A 15,380-nucleotide genomic window follows, 5' to 3' on the forward strand; every position below is an offset into this window, starting at 1 on the left:
GACGAATGTGCACAGACAATAGCTATAAAAAAAAACACCCCGGAGTTGTGATGAAGCAAACAAAGTATCTCACTTGTAATGAAATCCAGACACTTACTCTATTACGAGCCAAATGCAGCAACAATAGCAGCCCCACACATTAGTGACACCCCACACCCACACCTCTATATTCAGAACTCAAAATACTTTTTATCAGTAAATCACCTTTATTTTATCTCGTAAAAGATCAATGTAGTTGCTTGTAGCAGGTGCAAAGTGCAGAAGCAATTCTCAACTGAAGAAAAGAAATCAGACTTTTTAAGAAGATTTAAGTAAAAGCAAAACTTGTAATTGGTCTCTAATTATTCCACTAATGCCTAATTCGTATACCACTCATATCTATTAATATGGTCATGAAAATTATGATTTCGTTTTGTGCAGCACATTTGCGGAGGTTCTTAGCCACAACTGACACTTCTGATTTTATATACAAATCCTAACATTATCGTTGATCAAACGAATAGACAAGTGAAGATAATAGCATGATGAGTCGGCTGCTTAGTTTTAATGACGAAACGACGTTCAAACTTGAAGCAATGGGAAAACTTGTTATCTTCTTCAAGTGATAACTGATAACAAACTATCAGAAGATACTCCCACACTAATGCTGGAAGATGATTGAGAATCTTCAGGGACCTTGAAAAAGGATCTTCACCCCAAAAATCAATACCATAGCAGACCCCGCACATTATTTCTACAGTTGCATCCATAGTGACTATGTGACTTGAGCAAAATGATACTTTCCTTGAATACCACAGCTACAATAACACAGAGCATTCAAGATACGATTATCTTGACCTAAAGGTGGTAGTAGAAAGAACTTAGTCGTAGATGGCTTAGAGGGAGAAGTACAAAAGCTGAAACAAGTGTGTTCATGATAATTTGTCCTGTACTTGGGAAGCGTACTACGTGCTTTAGAAACAACATAGAGATTATTTCGATAAGCAAAAGCTAGAGGACCTGGGGCGCTGTAATTTGAGTTACATACCGAGCCCCTCTAGCATTTTTGGAAGGACTTGGGTTAAAAAGATCCTTCTTTCTAAGAGTATAAACATCATGTTTCTTTTCTCCAACAATATAAAAGTAGGGCCAATACAAGTAGAGGTAAGAGCAACTCAACTTCTCGTAGACGCGATTCATATGAACAGAGAGAGAAAACGATCATCAGGTGCTCTGATGCTTCTGCTCATTTCGCTCTGTGCGTACCGTCTTACTGACTACTGGGTTTTAAATAGGGCTTTTCTTTTGCCATACATGAACCATATACTCACCTAATTTAATGATATATAGGCCTTTTTCCATAATATTTTATTTACACCAAATTATTTTTTTTCACAGTCTTTTTTGAGAATATTTCCGTCGTCTAACGTAAAAATTAACTAATTACATAAAAGTTATGTAATTCAAAAATATATTGGTTGCATAACTACACCCCTCGTTACTTCATAAACAACATTGTGTACACTAAAAATTTAATTATTGATTATATATTAAGTACAATAAGTAGACACAAATTGGTTCTTTTTATTGCACAAAGTTGGACTCTAATAACAAATTACAAAATATATATATATAACAAAATCATTATAATATATTATTAAACCCGAATTATTTCACTTAATTATTGTTAATTATATTTATTTTGATATTACTTCTTTAGCTAAATCAGTTGCAGCTCTTTCTAAAGTCTGACTTTGTTTCTTCCAAAAAATTACTCGACACGTACTTTAATACTCCTATTACATATAGTTGCATAATTTTTTTTTCTAAATAATAATATAATGTTGAATTTTTTATAAAAAAAATACAAAAAAAAATTGAAAAATGAATTCCGGAATTATACTTTATAATTAGCTTAAAATATGTGTAAAAAATGTAAAGAAATGAAGCCGACCGACATAGTACACAGCAAATTCAGCAAAAATATTGCACTTAGGTTGCAGATGCAATTATTGTATCAACTATCAAATCTGTTTTGGTGGCAAGGGCTACTTGACGAACCCAAATGGTACTCGCTTAATGGTTATATATTTGAAAGAGGTCCATTTGAAAGGGGTGAAAGAACCGTCTTTTTAAATGAGCCAAGTAAACAGTATTTTTTTGTTAATGGGCAAGATAAAAATGCAACAGTAGATCAGACCAGTAATAAGAACTCAATTTTACAACCTCGGCAACTCAAGTACCTTGAGTCCCCAGGAGGTTGGGAACGCTGAATTAAGAATGTGCGTACAAAAGGCAATCAAATGCTCTCTCAAGTCTCAATAATGTGCATTAGACTGAAGCAATGCTAAAGCTGAGTATTGTAATTCAGAAGAGCCGACATAGACATCTATGATCTAATCATCCAATTGCAGTTCTTGGCATGCAAATCGGCTCAAGGTGTGAAATTTATTGTGTTCTATTACTACTAACTCTTCCAATTTGGGTTTTAAAGAATAAAAATACTTGAATTATATGTATCTCTTTAAGTAAAAGCTAGAACCCCGTGGCATATGGCTTCAATCATATACCTACGTGCATGACTTCACAGCTTCGATACAATTGCATCTTCTGGGGTCCTTGTTTTTCTTATTACCCCCTCTTGTGTTACCGTTACCACCAGCTAGGGATCAACATGCACACGCTCAGATGTATTTACTCAAAAATAATAATAGCACTATCAAAGAAAAAGAGCGGGACAAACATTTATCTTAAACTTGTATACCTCTCCTCTCCTGTTGAACATCTGTCCTAAAACAAAGCCACGTGCATTGTATGCCGCAGGACTTTCTATCTGTTATGCAAATGACGTTTTTTCATATCAGCACGAAAATCGGTAAAGAAAGTATGAGTGCAAAAGAATAATTTTTTAAAAAATTATCATATAATTAAATAACTCTAGTCCTTACCACAAAGAGTGTCCAATCATCAGCTTTGAAAGGCCTGTGAAACCACATTCTGCACAAAAATATGTTGATTAAGCTTCAACTCCAAACTTAGAATAGTTAAATTGAAGTTGTCACTGAACCTCAGACTGTATTATACTTGTCAGAAATATTCCAGAGTGAAAACATCAGTGTGCATAAGTAAGAGATCAAAGATTTGTCACTCATAATTCTGTTGAAGAACTACTGCACTTACGCATGATCCAAACTAACAGATGATGTTTTCAAACCCTTTGTTCGATGAGGATTTAAACTTACTCCGAGAAACACCAGATCCGAAGTAAATGCTGCTATACATCTGCAGTCATATTACATATTTGTTAGTCTAGAAAAACATAATTCAAATTAAAGTTAGGTTACCTCTTGGCTTATAACCAAGGTATGCAAAGCTCGGGCCTCAGGTGAGGTATTTAAATTCCTGCAATTGACCGTTTCTATACACACAAGGTATTTATAATTTTAAAAAATTATGCTTCTTGATAAATGGCCCTGTATGATATAACTAAGATCTCTAAATACAGAGAAGGCGGGAAACACAATCCTTGAATAAATTAAATTTCCTGGCTAAATTGGTCTATTAATTTTGGATCAACTGCTTTTGATCACAGCACTGGTGTTCTTGACAGCAGTATAGCTTTATACTCTATAAGATAATTTTAGTTGAGTGTATATATTCTTCTTACAAGATATATACTTTCCCAGGAACACTTATGAAGTTCTACATGGGAACAAGTTACTAAGAGGAAAGTTAGGATTTGTGTTGGTGGTCCAATACTGTCATTGAACATGACTACTACTGAACGAATGTGTGTGTGTGTCTTTGATACATAATAACAGAAGTAACCAGGGGACCGTTATGGAGTATGAATTTTGACTCCCCCTGGACCAAATTCCAGGCTCCTCCACTGTCTAGGACCAAGTAGATAGGTGGCGTATTCTGGCCGTCCATTAATCTTATACAATTCTCTCTCTCATACTTCCCATCAGTCCATCACCATTTGCAAGATTTATCAACCAGATACGAAATCTTATAAAATAAAAATCGATTCTTACCTGTGCAGAGCTTGGTCGTCTGATACTTTTCCCTTCGCTCTAAACCAATACCTCTGGCTGCAATATAATATAAGGAGTGGTAGTGGCCCAGTGCATCTTTTTACAACTAAATACAGAGTAGCATAAAAATATTCTTACAAAATCTTGTTGCAAAAAGAGATGTCACTAAACAAGGGGAAAGGCAGCAATACCTTGGAGGAGACTTAGTCTGATTCGTGGAAGTGCTAGGTTCACAGAACCTTATGTCTATCGGATATGGAACAAACTTCCTACTGGCAATTTTATTTCGGTATGTCCTGTTACAACTGACTGTTAGGACTCAGCCATATTACCATAAACTTTAAGGTGGAAAATACTTTGCATTATAAAAACAGTTCATGTTTGAGTAAATATTTTAAACATGCACAGATTAAGGGATAGATGGATTACATGTTCATAAAACAAAACTATCACAATGCTTCCCCAATTCCACGTCGAAACTATGGTTCCTACTGATTAAAATATATATTATATTTTTCATTTATAAATGATATATACATAATTTACTAGAATAAAGTTATATATATACTATTTTGGAATTAAAGTTGAAAAAGTTTATGCCATTTCTCTACAGACTACAAGCACGCCAGAAATTCAGAAATAGATTTCAATCTCTAACCTAAACTCACAATAGATACAAAATTTTACTTGCAGAAACAGATAGATGATTATAGAAATGTGATAAATTATATCTGGATGTCGAGACAGAAGGTCACTACTCACTAAACTATAGACTTGTATCTCACGTACCAAGAATAAGCATTAGTATTGCGACTAGCTAGATGATCTCCAATTAATAGTGTATTTAAATAATGCCCGATTGCAGTTATAGGCTGGAGTGAGTAAAAATTGATTTTAGCCTAAGATCTCAAGCACCAGGGCCCTAGGCACAGTACAGACTATAGATCGATTTTGTTCCTCGTGGCTACTTCACAAGTTAAGCCCATCTATTTAAGTCAAAGTAGATCGCACGTATTTATTGGTGTTCCTTATTCTTGTGACTTTGGCATCCAACACTGACGTTTCTTTGCTTGTTGCCTCCTTAAAGCTATGTTACTCGGACTCTTCATTTTACCCTCGAGTACCCGTTTCGGACACTCGACACTTGGATATGGACACTCGGACTCGGACACTTATTTTAAGCCAAAAACATGCATATTTTTCAAAATGTTTGCGAGTCCGATACTTGGACACGTGTCCATGTCGGACACTTCTAGCCGAGTCCGAGTAACATAGCCTTAAAGTTGAAGTTGTTAACATTATATATCTTTTTTTTTGTTAATGTTTTTATTCCTTGTGCTGGTGATATATTACTGTAACAGTATCATCTCCACTAGTGTATCCATATCTTATAAATCTGGTATTAATGCTCAGATTGGATCCATGACAACCATAGTCCATACATTACATACAATGTTCATTCCAACAAAGGTTTGAGATTTCTTTTTCTTATTATTCACACTGACACTGCTGCAAACGCAACCTTGGAGCTACCAACTCATACAACTTCATATAGGAGGGAGAGGAAGTGATGCCGAAATAAGTTATTACGCAAATTACAGGGTTTATTAATATATATTATGGGACTAAGATCTTCACCTGGAAAGACGAGGATCTGTTAGTCGTCTCTCCCGCAACTCTTCCATTGAAAAAAGCTGCACGGTTCTATAGTCAGAAATCACCAATCCAATAAAACAGTTATCTAAGCATAGCCCATATTTAGTTGAACAATATAAACACAAGCATGTTTTTTCTCACCGTGTCTGGATCAGGCACAGAAGGCATCACTGCGAACTGGTGATCAAACCCTTCCTCTTCTTTCTGTCAAATTGGTAGATGTTATTTGACTCATACGTGACATTTATAATGCAACATAAACCTAAGATCTAAATAACCTAAAATATAAGGTAACTTGTATGTACAAAAATTAACAAGGAAGATGAGTTGGCAATCAAGACCAGTACACACCAAAATTAATTTAAGGAATTGAAGTTAGGGCTGTCAAACGGATAATTCTATCTGAATCCGAATTCGGAAAACGTATCCGTATCCGTATCCGGGAATTTTTGAAGGATAATATTCCCATCCGGATTCGACGGATACTATCCGGATACGGATAATATCCGGATCCAAATCTGATTTTCAAATAAGACTTTTTTTTATATTAAAAATTCAAAAAAAATTGCAAAACAAAGTAAAAAAATAAAAATTATATTTTATAAATTGAGTTAAGAATTTAAGTGATTTAAGCCTATTTTATTTTTTTCAAAATTTAATTTTTATATATCTTTTTAATATAATTTTGTTATCTTTAAGATATTAAACTCAAATGATATTTTTATATGTCTCTAGTATTTTTACAATTATATAAAATTTGTATAAATATATTATTCAATATATATATGTATAATTATATACACATACAAACACTATAAATTTAATAAAATATAATTTAAATTATATATATATAATATTTAAATATTATGTATATTTAATTTCCGATTCGGAAATTTTCGGATACGAATATTACTATATCCGTATCCGTATCTGCAATTGTCGGATTCAGATACGGATAATATCCGTTTTGTCTCGAATACGGATAATATCCACTTTATTTAGGATACGAATGCAGATATTTTGGACGGATATCGAATTTTTCGAATTTTTTTTTGACAACCCTAGTTGAAGTAAGCTCATTTGACCAAGCTTCATAGCAAATGTTTGTTTCTTTATTGTTTCTATTTTCGAGCTGAAAATCAATATTTGTAAACATTACAACATATCTGTTATAATTATTTCCTTACAAGTTATCCGTTTCAATGTATTAATTACAAGCAGTTATCTGTTTGGAAAGGGAGGTTATAAGTTATGAACATGGGGAAGAAACGTCTAAGGATGGTAATTTGGTTTATGGGTACATTAGAACAGCACAAAGGATATGCGTTTGTGTCTCAATGTGGAAGATAAGTAAGGGATGTTAGAAAGTTTGACTTTTTCCACTTTTTAATGAAAAAAAAAGTGAACTGAAAACATGGAAGAACCGCTTACAACAAAAGGCACTAAAGGGTATAAGAAAAAACAGGTGGTGGCTTAGATATCTTTAAAGTTCACGTCCAACCAAGTTCAGGAGAGGTACATACATTTTACACCAAAGCTAAAAATTAAGCAATTGTGTGTAAAGACAAACAGGATATAGACCGACTTTTAGCAGATAAGATGTCTTCATTATTTTATACTTTATAGAAAGCTAGGCTAACCGTGCACTTAATCAGTTGGGTTTTTTTTTCCAGAAAACTGCTGATAAATAGCTATCATTACAAGAAGGGAATTGATATAGAGGACAAACAATCTGATCTACACCTTATCAACCTTGACAGAATAGTAACACACAAAATTTTAAATGGCTACAGAAAACACAAGATAGCTTCGCTGCAATTAGCAGTTAAAGCTTCCTTAATAATTCTTGTATATACTAGTGTATAATTTTGTATCTGATGAGTAGTTTTTGTATTTTGTTTCAATATTATGTGATCAATATTTCAATTGGAGCAAACTTTAAAGACATAAAGTGGCATCAACAGAACACAAATTAGTAAATATCACAAATCCTAATCTTCGCATATCTTCAATAGACTGAACATACTCATCCACTGAGACCAAAAAACTGAAACATGCATTAAATTCTTTTTGATAAAGGAGAGTTGTTACTTCAATCAAACAAACTTCACCAGACACTGACAGAACCAAAAGATGTTTAGAAAGTCATTTACGAATTGATTAATTTGGAACCAATAACAACTATAATAAGATATTTGAGTGGTTCAGGTTCTAAATTGTTTGAGTAAGCATATAGGCAAACAGTGATGGCCCGAGTCCTGGGTTCGTTACTTGGCAACTCCTCCACTGTAGTGAGACATTAAATTTGCTTTAAGAATTTTTTATGACAATCAACCTGCCTAACCAGTTCTTCAATACTAAGGGCACCTATCTAGTGCTTCTATTCTTACTAAAAATGAGTCCATGTGTGTGTCTGAGTGTAAAGTTTTGGCATCTGTTTCCTGTTTCCAAAATTCTCTAGGTAGAAAATCTATAATACATTCACTCACATATTGGCTCTTAAGAAATAAATAACACAATTTTTTAAATGCAAATACCATATGGATATCTGTACAGTTATTTTTACGTTTGTCAACTATTGGAGACAGTTTAAATACCTGAAATGACGCAAGTAACGAGAACACAACATTTCCCTTTTGAATTGCATCTACCCTTCGGGTAGCAAAACTTTTTCCATCACGTACACGATCAACATGATAAATGATTGGAACTGACAATTTGGTATATTATAATCATTAGGAATCTTTATGCTAAAAGGTAACGTGCATCAATTAAATAACAATCGGGGTGCAGGGATTCAAGAACATTGACATCTCAGTTCTACGAGGCAAATTAAAGTTGCATCAAAACAAATATGACAGGATGTTTCAGTGCCGTGAGATAACTATTTTTACAGATAAACATATATGACAACTAAAATAAACTGTGCTTTTCTTATCAAAATCTAAAATTATGAACTAGTACTTTAATAAAATAATTTGCATACAATGCTATCTCCACCAGAGCTATATAACTAAACAGAATATGTACTATCATAAATTTTAAAAACAAAAATAACTTTATCAATGTAAGTTTCAAACAATTCAATTCATCGTCCCAAAAAAAGTGATTAATCACACCTAAGCTTAGTAACTTAATTAGCACCAAGGACAGACCGATAGACCTAGTAAACTGCATGCCTGGAACTGGAAGCACCGGGCAGTCATGGCTCCATACACTCACAAAAATTGGTTCATAGAGTAAATAATGGAGATACTGACCAGCTTACACAGTAACTAGTGTTTGCACTCCTGCTTGGCGCTCACACACTAGGACACTAAAATAAGAACTTGCAAAATATGTGTTATGCTACGTCATGTGGTTGCAGTATTACTCTATAAAAATTCAAGTACCCCTCTAAAGGAAGTCTTATCTGAGCACCTGAAAATTGAAACAAGTTTAAATCCCTAATCTACTACCTCTTCCTTTCCATGAATAAACTAAGGCAGACTGCAAAAGAATCTCTTGGTTGGAAATAATGTTCTACTTAGTATTTTGATGACGGGGAAAGTAGTGAAACACTTAAAACATGAGAGATGTCTTCAGTTAACTCATAACTCAGCTCATTCTGAATCCAAACGAGGCTTAGAGAAGTTGTCGGAGAAACTATAAGAAACCAGTCTTGTCTTGTCATTATAAAAATTTTATAAAATTAATAGCAATAACTAAGATAACAAAGTCTAAAATTAAAATACATTATAAGAGATATATAATTGAAAAAAATTTGTTCAATTCACTTGAGCAGATGTCTTACTATCATAATCCCCAACAAGCAGAAAGTAAGCATGCAGACTATGAACAATCTTAAGGCAATCAACAGTTTTAGATGCTGCAGCCAGTGCCTGCCAAGAAAAGACACAATTACAATATGCATTCGAAGAACTTAATAAAATTCTATAATTTGTGATGAACACAACTATGGCTACAGATATATATATAATTAGAATAAGTACAACCTATCTCGACCCTGCAAGTGATAATATCATCAGTGGTAAAAGGACACTTATAAATTGTTTATATAGAAGTAGAAGTCAACTCAAACATCAAACTTATAGAATTATCTTAATTGAACATATGAGATGCTTTGTCAGCCAGAAATAAGTCAAAAGTAAGTACTGGCTCAGATAATTGCTAATGCATCAACTTCTGTACAGGAAGATGAAAGGAAAGAAAAATCTTCAGGAAATTATCAGCAAGTTTACCATCACAGTCTGATAATGGACATTGAACTATAACCAAGTAAACATTATTAATAAATTAGTTTACTTTCTGCAAGTGTTGGAGAAAATTTATTCTTGTAGATTAGCAATGACTTTAAAGCACCTCAATTCTTGCCACGTTTCTAATTCTATAGGAATTTGATTGGCATCTATATAAAGATTCACTTACGTTTGAATCAGAACTTGTACGTATTTCATATTTTTCCCCTTTAATTTACCAACAGGAATATATAACTGAGCCCAATCATACCTGTCCAATGAACTGTCCGCCAAAAACTTTTCCGAACTTTGGAGCATCTGGCAAAGTTATACCCTGAAAGATGTTTACCTTAAACAGAAACATAAGATATTAGCCAAATCCAATGTGCGGAATTATGAAATGTTTTGGAAAGATATCAAATGAGTGTTTCTTCAAGTTTCAGCAAGAAGGCTGAAAATATAAAATAGGAAAATGACAAAGAAAATCTCACAGAACTACAAGCCCTTTCCACTGAAACAACTCAATAGGTCCATAATTCAGTTTGATCAAAAACAGGAATTATAGATAAAGTATCAGAATGCATCAACTTATCATTACAAAGTACTATTATTAAACAATTACAATTGACCTGGAAAAAACATTGCTACATCTAAAATCTATTAATCTTAGGATTATTAAGTAAGATTATTAACTATAACTAAAAATGATAGATGGAGAATGCATATGACAAGTACGTTAAAATCCTCGATTTAACATCCAGTTTGCTTTAGAAAATATAGATCAGTGGAAGCATGCACTAAGAACTGTCACTGTCACCGTATCAAACAAAAATGTAACACCATAAAAACATTTTCTGTAAAGAGATTATAATGGGAAATATATATTATTTGATAAAAGACAAATTACCAAACAAGAACATGCAAAAACATACTTCAATAGGTTTCAAGTGAAGTATTTGCTCAACTAGTGAACATGCCTCAGACGAGTAATCAGCATTCCAGATAGAATTTGGCTGCAGCAGTTTAGAATGCTCATGAGGCAGCACCAAGCAAATTAGCTGTCACCACAGGCAAAGTACTAGAAGCTTGTTAAAACTTCCTTAAAGGCATAGGCTACGAGCAAAATTATGTGACTCTTAGGTACCTTAGTCAATGCAACTACATCTGCATGCTGCACAGATGCTTCCACGCCTGAAAAAAAACTGTATGATATTCTTTGATTTTGATTTCTTAACAATATAAAAGATTATTGCTTAAATATGGTATGAAGATCATTAAACAGCTCTAATGGACGCAGCAATATGGAATCACTCTTTTGAAAGTTTTACATCCACTAATTGCAATTTGGATTTTTGGCCTATATCTTTTAAGGATTAAAAAAAATACTAGACTTATGACGATTGTGCACCAGAAGACATAACTGTAGGACAGAAAACAACATATTTTCCTGTAAGACACAATATGTACGCCATCATTTATGTTGCCAGCATTATTCTCCTTTTTGTCTCAAAGACTGCAACTAGTTGACAAGTTCAGTGGCAGCTACAGAAACTTTAAAAATATTAAGTGAATCATAAGGTCCAGGCCTTTCAGCTAATATGCACAAGCTTTACTACTCAAATTCACATCAGAAAGAGAATTTCAACAGTATTTAAGGATTTGCAGATTTATTTTCTACATTAATATTTATTCAAAAAGAAAATGCATATAAGAAACACAGCCAAAAGACATTGATTAGCTATATATTATGTGACTAAATATATACTTAAATCAGCTGTGCGCACCTTGACCAAAATAATCATATTTTTTCAACTGGAACTCTGGACGACTTTCATCCTCGTCATGGACTGAGGAAACTTCTGCCTATACAATAATATTATTATATGTAAGTGAGGTCAGACTAGAAATCTATTAAATGCTAAAAATCAGAGGTAACTTACTTCCCCTTCCCATATGAAGTAGGTTCCATCCACAGAATCTCCTTCTCGGACAATGTAGTCTCCACGATCTTCAAATAGCAGATACCAAATCACAACAAAACCAGCAATCTGATTATTAGTGTTAATAAAAACAAGATACATGTAACAGAAAACACTTGAGCTATTTAACATCTGAGGGTTCGCAATTTACAGCGCACGCACAAAATTAACCAGTTTCGAAAGTTCAAGCAACTAGATTATAGGCAAAGCATATAATAAAGATAATTAGTAGGTATCATGTACCAAATAATTACTCACAGCTTTATGTACAAATAGAGATCAGGCAATTAAAAAATATACTGACAGCTTCGATCCTAGATGGTGTACCTGAATATTATTTTATGACTTCACATTGTGCTTGGAGTTGTGCATATGATAGTATTGACCAGAAAAGGACTTCAACTTTCAATTTATTCCGAAAGGATTTAGTGCACAGTACTTCAGAACAAGCAAATAAGGACACAAAGATTGGGTGTCATAAACTTTCTATCAAAATGCTGCAGCTTTGTTCGGACAGCTGACAAACACTTCACACGAATTTGTTCGGACAGCTGACAAACACTTCACACGAATTTCAGCATGAACGCTAGGTAAATCAGCATAAGCAATTCTGTCTAAATTACTATGAGGTATACGATTTCTATATAGAATTAGAGTTATCTTGAATATGCATTCTCTCTATTACAAAGAGACATTAACATTTCATTTTCAATTAATGTAAACCTCCAGCTTATCTGTGGATTCAAGAATATTCGAACTCCTCTTTGTAAGAGCATACGCACCCGTTACGAGCATCCATTCATCAATTCATCAATTGAATCAACGGAGTTGGTTACTATTCACTTAAAATCGACTTTTTCTCAATTTTTATACAGCCATGCAGCTCCATCAATTCATCAATTACTATTCATAAAATAAATAATTATATAATTTAACTATCATACTTAATAATATAAATTAATATTATATATATTTAGCTTCACTCAATTATTTAATGATTATCCGGCTACACCAACATTTCAAGCATTCCTACTTTCATCAACATCATAAACCAGATTAACCGCAATCTAACGCCAATATTCATCCAAACACTTTCATTCTTATTCTCGATATCTCCAACACCTACTCCTTCCCCGAAACATATTACAACAAACACTAATACGTAAACCGAGTCGAAAATACTTCTAATTAACATAAAAAACAAAATGAGACAGCTCAGCTTAACAGTCGTAACACAAAAAAAGGATCAAACACACAAAACAAAACTAATTTTCGAGAAAACTCCGAAAAACGAAAACAGAAACAGAAAATACAGGCTAGAAAATAATAGTACCGAAATTCATAACGGAAACGAGTTGAGAGATTTTGTGAAGAGAGGAGCGAGGAAGTCGTTGAAGCAGAGGCACGCATCCCAAGAATTCAGTTACTGCTTAAACATATATACACACAATTAATTAAAAAAATTGTAGTATAGGAGTGATTGAAACAATAGATATAAATAGGGTTTGTGAAATTTACCTGATTCAGTGTCCATGGAATACAGAGAGAAATGAGAGATTTTTCTTTCTAATTTTGGGCGAGGGGAGAAATTAAAGAGCGGGACAACCAACAAACGGCATACCACTGACGGCCGTTTGCCCCCAAATGTCACTTTTTTATTTAAATGGCCCTCATTGTCACTTTCTCAATAATTGGTCCCAAATATCACTCCAAAACAGAGTTTCGGGTGGAGTTTTTGTTATTAATGAAAAACGCGATTTCGTGTTCTGTTTTGATTTTTTTTTTGATTTTTTTTGTAAAAAAAAAAAAAATTGAAAACGCAACTTCAATTCGTGTTTATGGGGTAAAACGCAATCTCAGGATGAGTTTCTCATATTAACTCATTTTGGATCTGTGTTTTGATTTATTTATTTTTTTGCATCATGAGAAAAACTCGGTTTGAAACTGCGTTTTTACGAAAAACTCATTTTGAAACGCCGTTTTTATATCCATAAACTCAAGAAGAGACTGCGTTTTTTACCGAAAAAAATTCTGAAATTGCGTTTTCAGCAAAAACTCAGTTTGAAACCACGTTTTTGAAGAAAAACACGAAACGAAACTGCGTTTTCCTTTTATTTGAAAAAAAATTGTTATGGAAAAACTCAACACGAGACTGCGTTTTTCGTCTATTTTTAAAACTTTCACCCGAAACGTCGTTTTCAAGTGACAGTTGGGGCCAAAAATTCAAAAAGTGACATTGAGGGCCTTTTGACTCCAGAAAGTGACATTTGGGGCCTTAATTCTGATTTTTTTAATTTACTTTCTGGAGTTCTTTATAGAGACTGTTACGGGGAGAGTCAACTATACTAATGGAGAAGCTATTGTTAGAATTGCATTATCGATCATTAGCCTGTTAAATGATTTCGGGAATCGGAACTAATTGATTAAGATATTGATTTATGATTTATTGATTTTTTTTTCCGAACGAATCAAAGATTCATTAAAACAATATAATGCTCCCAAAACAAACCTCCAAACTGTCAACTGCAATTTGAACTGCAATTTGATTGTGAAACAAAAAACAACTTAAACAAATAATTATTTTATTTTCAGATCACTTAATACATTGAATATGCAAATTTTTGAATCTAAAAATCATTACAATGACATCTCGAACAATTCAACATACACCACTTGTGAATATAGCAGCATCACAATTAACATTCAGATAAGAATCATATGTAGTCTAATGTTCAGAAATATGAACAATTTATTGTTGTGAAATGTGATCTCTTACAATAAACACCATCGTCCCAGGTTTGATGCGAATCTTACGGATCTGCCAAAATACCATAGAAATCCTTCTTAGAAAAATTACTAAATCTGTAACATGATACACAACAACATCAAAACGGAACATTAACATCCCAAAAAGGATGGACACGAATAACAATCTCGAGGTCCTGAGGTACCACAAGATGATGTTGAATCCTACGAAGTGTGCTTTCGGAGTAGGATCTGGAAAATTCTTGGGACTGATGGTCTCAAAGAGGGGAATTGAGGCTAACCCGGATAAGATAAAGGCAATCCTGGACATGGAACCACCAAAAACTGTTAAGGATGTTCAGAAGCTTACAGGAAGGGTTGCTGCGTTAGGACGATTCATCTCCAAGTCAGGAGACAAGTGCTTGTCATTTTTCAAGTCACTAAAGAACATCAAAGACTTCGTATGGAGTGAGGAAAATCAGAAGGCATTTGAAGAGTTAAAGAAGTATATGGGCCAGGCCCCGTTGTTGGCCAAGCCAGTTCTGAATGAAGTTTTATTCTTGTACTTGGCTGTTTCAGAGAGCGCCTTGAGCGCGGTGTTGGTTAAGGAGGAACTGAAAGTCCAGAAACCCGTATACTATGTCAGCAAAATTTTGCATGGTGCTGAGTTGAATTATTCAGCCATTGAGAAATTCGCTTTAGCCTTGGTAATGGCTTCAAGAAAGCTGCGTCCTTATTTTCAAGCT

At 33.7% G+C, this 15,380-nt stretch overlaps 1 protein-coding gene across 2 annotated transcripts; it reads right to left on the reverse strand.

The window, feature by feature from the left end:
* Window positions 1-2,171: 2,171 nt before the first annotated feature.
* On the reverse strand, window positions 2,172-13,540 carry LOC141693212 (acyl-CoA hydrolase 2-like). 2 transcript variants are annotated; one of them, XM_074498232.1, is made up of 17 exons: window positions 13,408-13,540; window positions 13,223-13,315; window positions 11,851-11,918; window positions 11,695-11,773; window positions 11,055-11,101; window positions 10,888-10,968; window positions 10,182-10,259; window positions 9,466-9,553; window positions 8,270-8,382; window positions 5,814-5,876; window positions 5,655-5,710; window positions 4,208-4,312; window positions 4,017-4,073; window positions 3,160-3,261; window positions 2,928-2,976; window positions 2,744-2,812; window positions 2,172-2,641 (listed from the first exon to the last, which is right to left on the reverse strand). In XM_074498232.1, the coding sequence occupies exons 1-17, from the start codon at window positions 13,421-13,423 to the stop codon at window positions 2,564-2,566; spliced, it is 1,242 nt and encodes a 413-aa protein (XP_074354333.1). In that variant the 5' UTR covers window positions 13,424-13,540; the 3' UTR covers window positions 2,172-2,563. The 2 variants fall into 2 exon arrangements, with proteins under 2 accessions (XP_074354333.1, XP_074354332.1); XM_074498231.1 differs by having other exon boundaries at window positions 10,843-10,968.
* Window positions 13,541-15,380: the final 1,840 nt, after the last annotated feature.

The sequence above is a fragment of the Apium graveolens genome, chromosome 10, assembly GCF_009905375.1.
Source record: "Apium graveolens cultivar Ventura chromosome 10, ASM990537v1, whole genome shotgun sequence".
Classification (NCBI taxonomy): Eukaryota; Viridiplantae; Streptophyta; class Magnoliopsida; order Apiales; family Apiaceae; genus Apium; species Apium graveolens.

What these genes read in the sequence shown, in the direction of transcription:
- LOC141693212 (XM_074498231.1), bottom strand. An exon ending in CGTTTCCGTTATGAATTTCG is followed by an intron (nt 11,919 to 13,222) that starts GTACTATTATTT and finishes TGCTATTTGAAG; the next exon opens with ATCGTGGAGACTACATTGTC. An exon ending in ATGTAGTTGCATTGACTAAG is followed by an intron (nt 10,969 to 11,054) that starts GTACCTAAGAGT and finishes CTGTGGTGACAG; the next exon opens with CTAATTTGCTTGGTGCTGCC.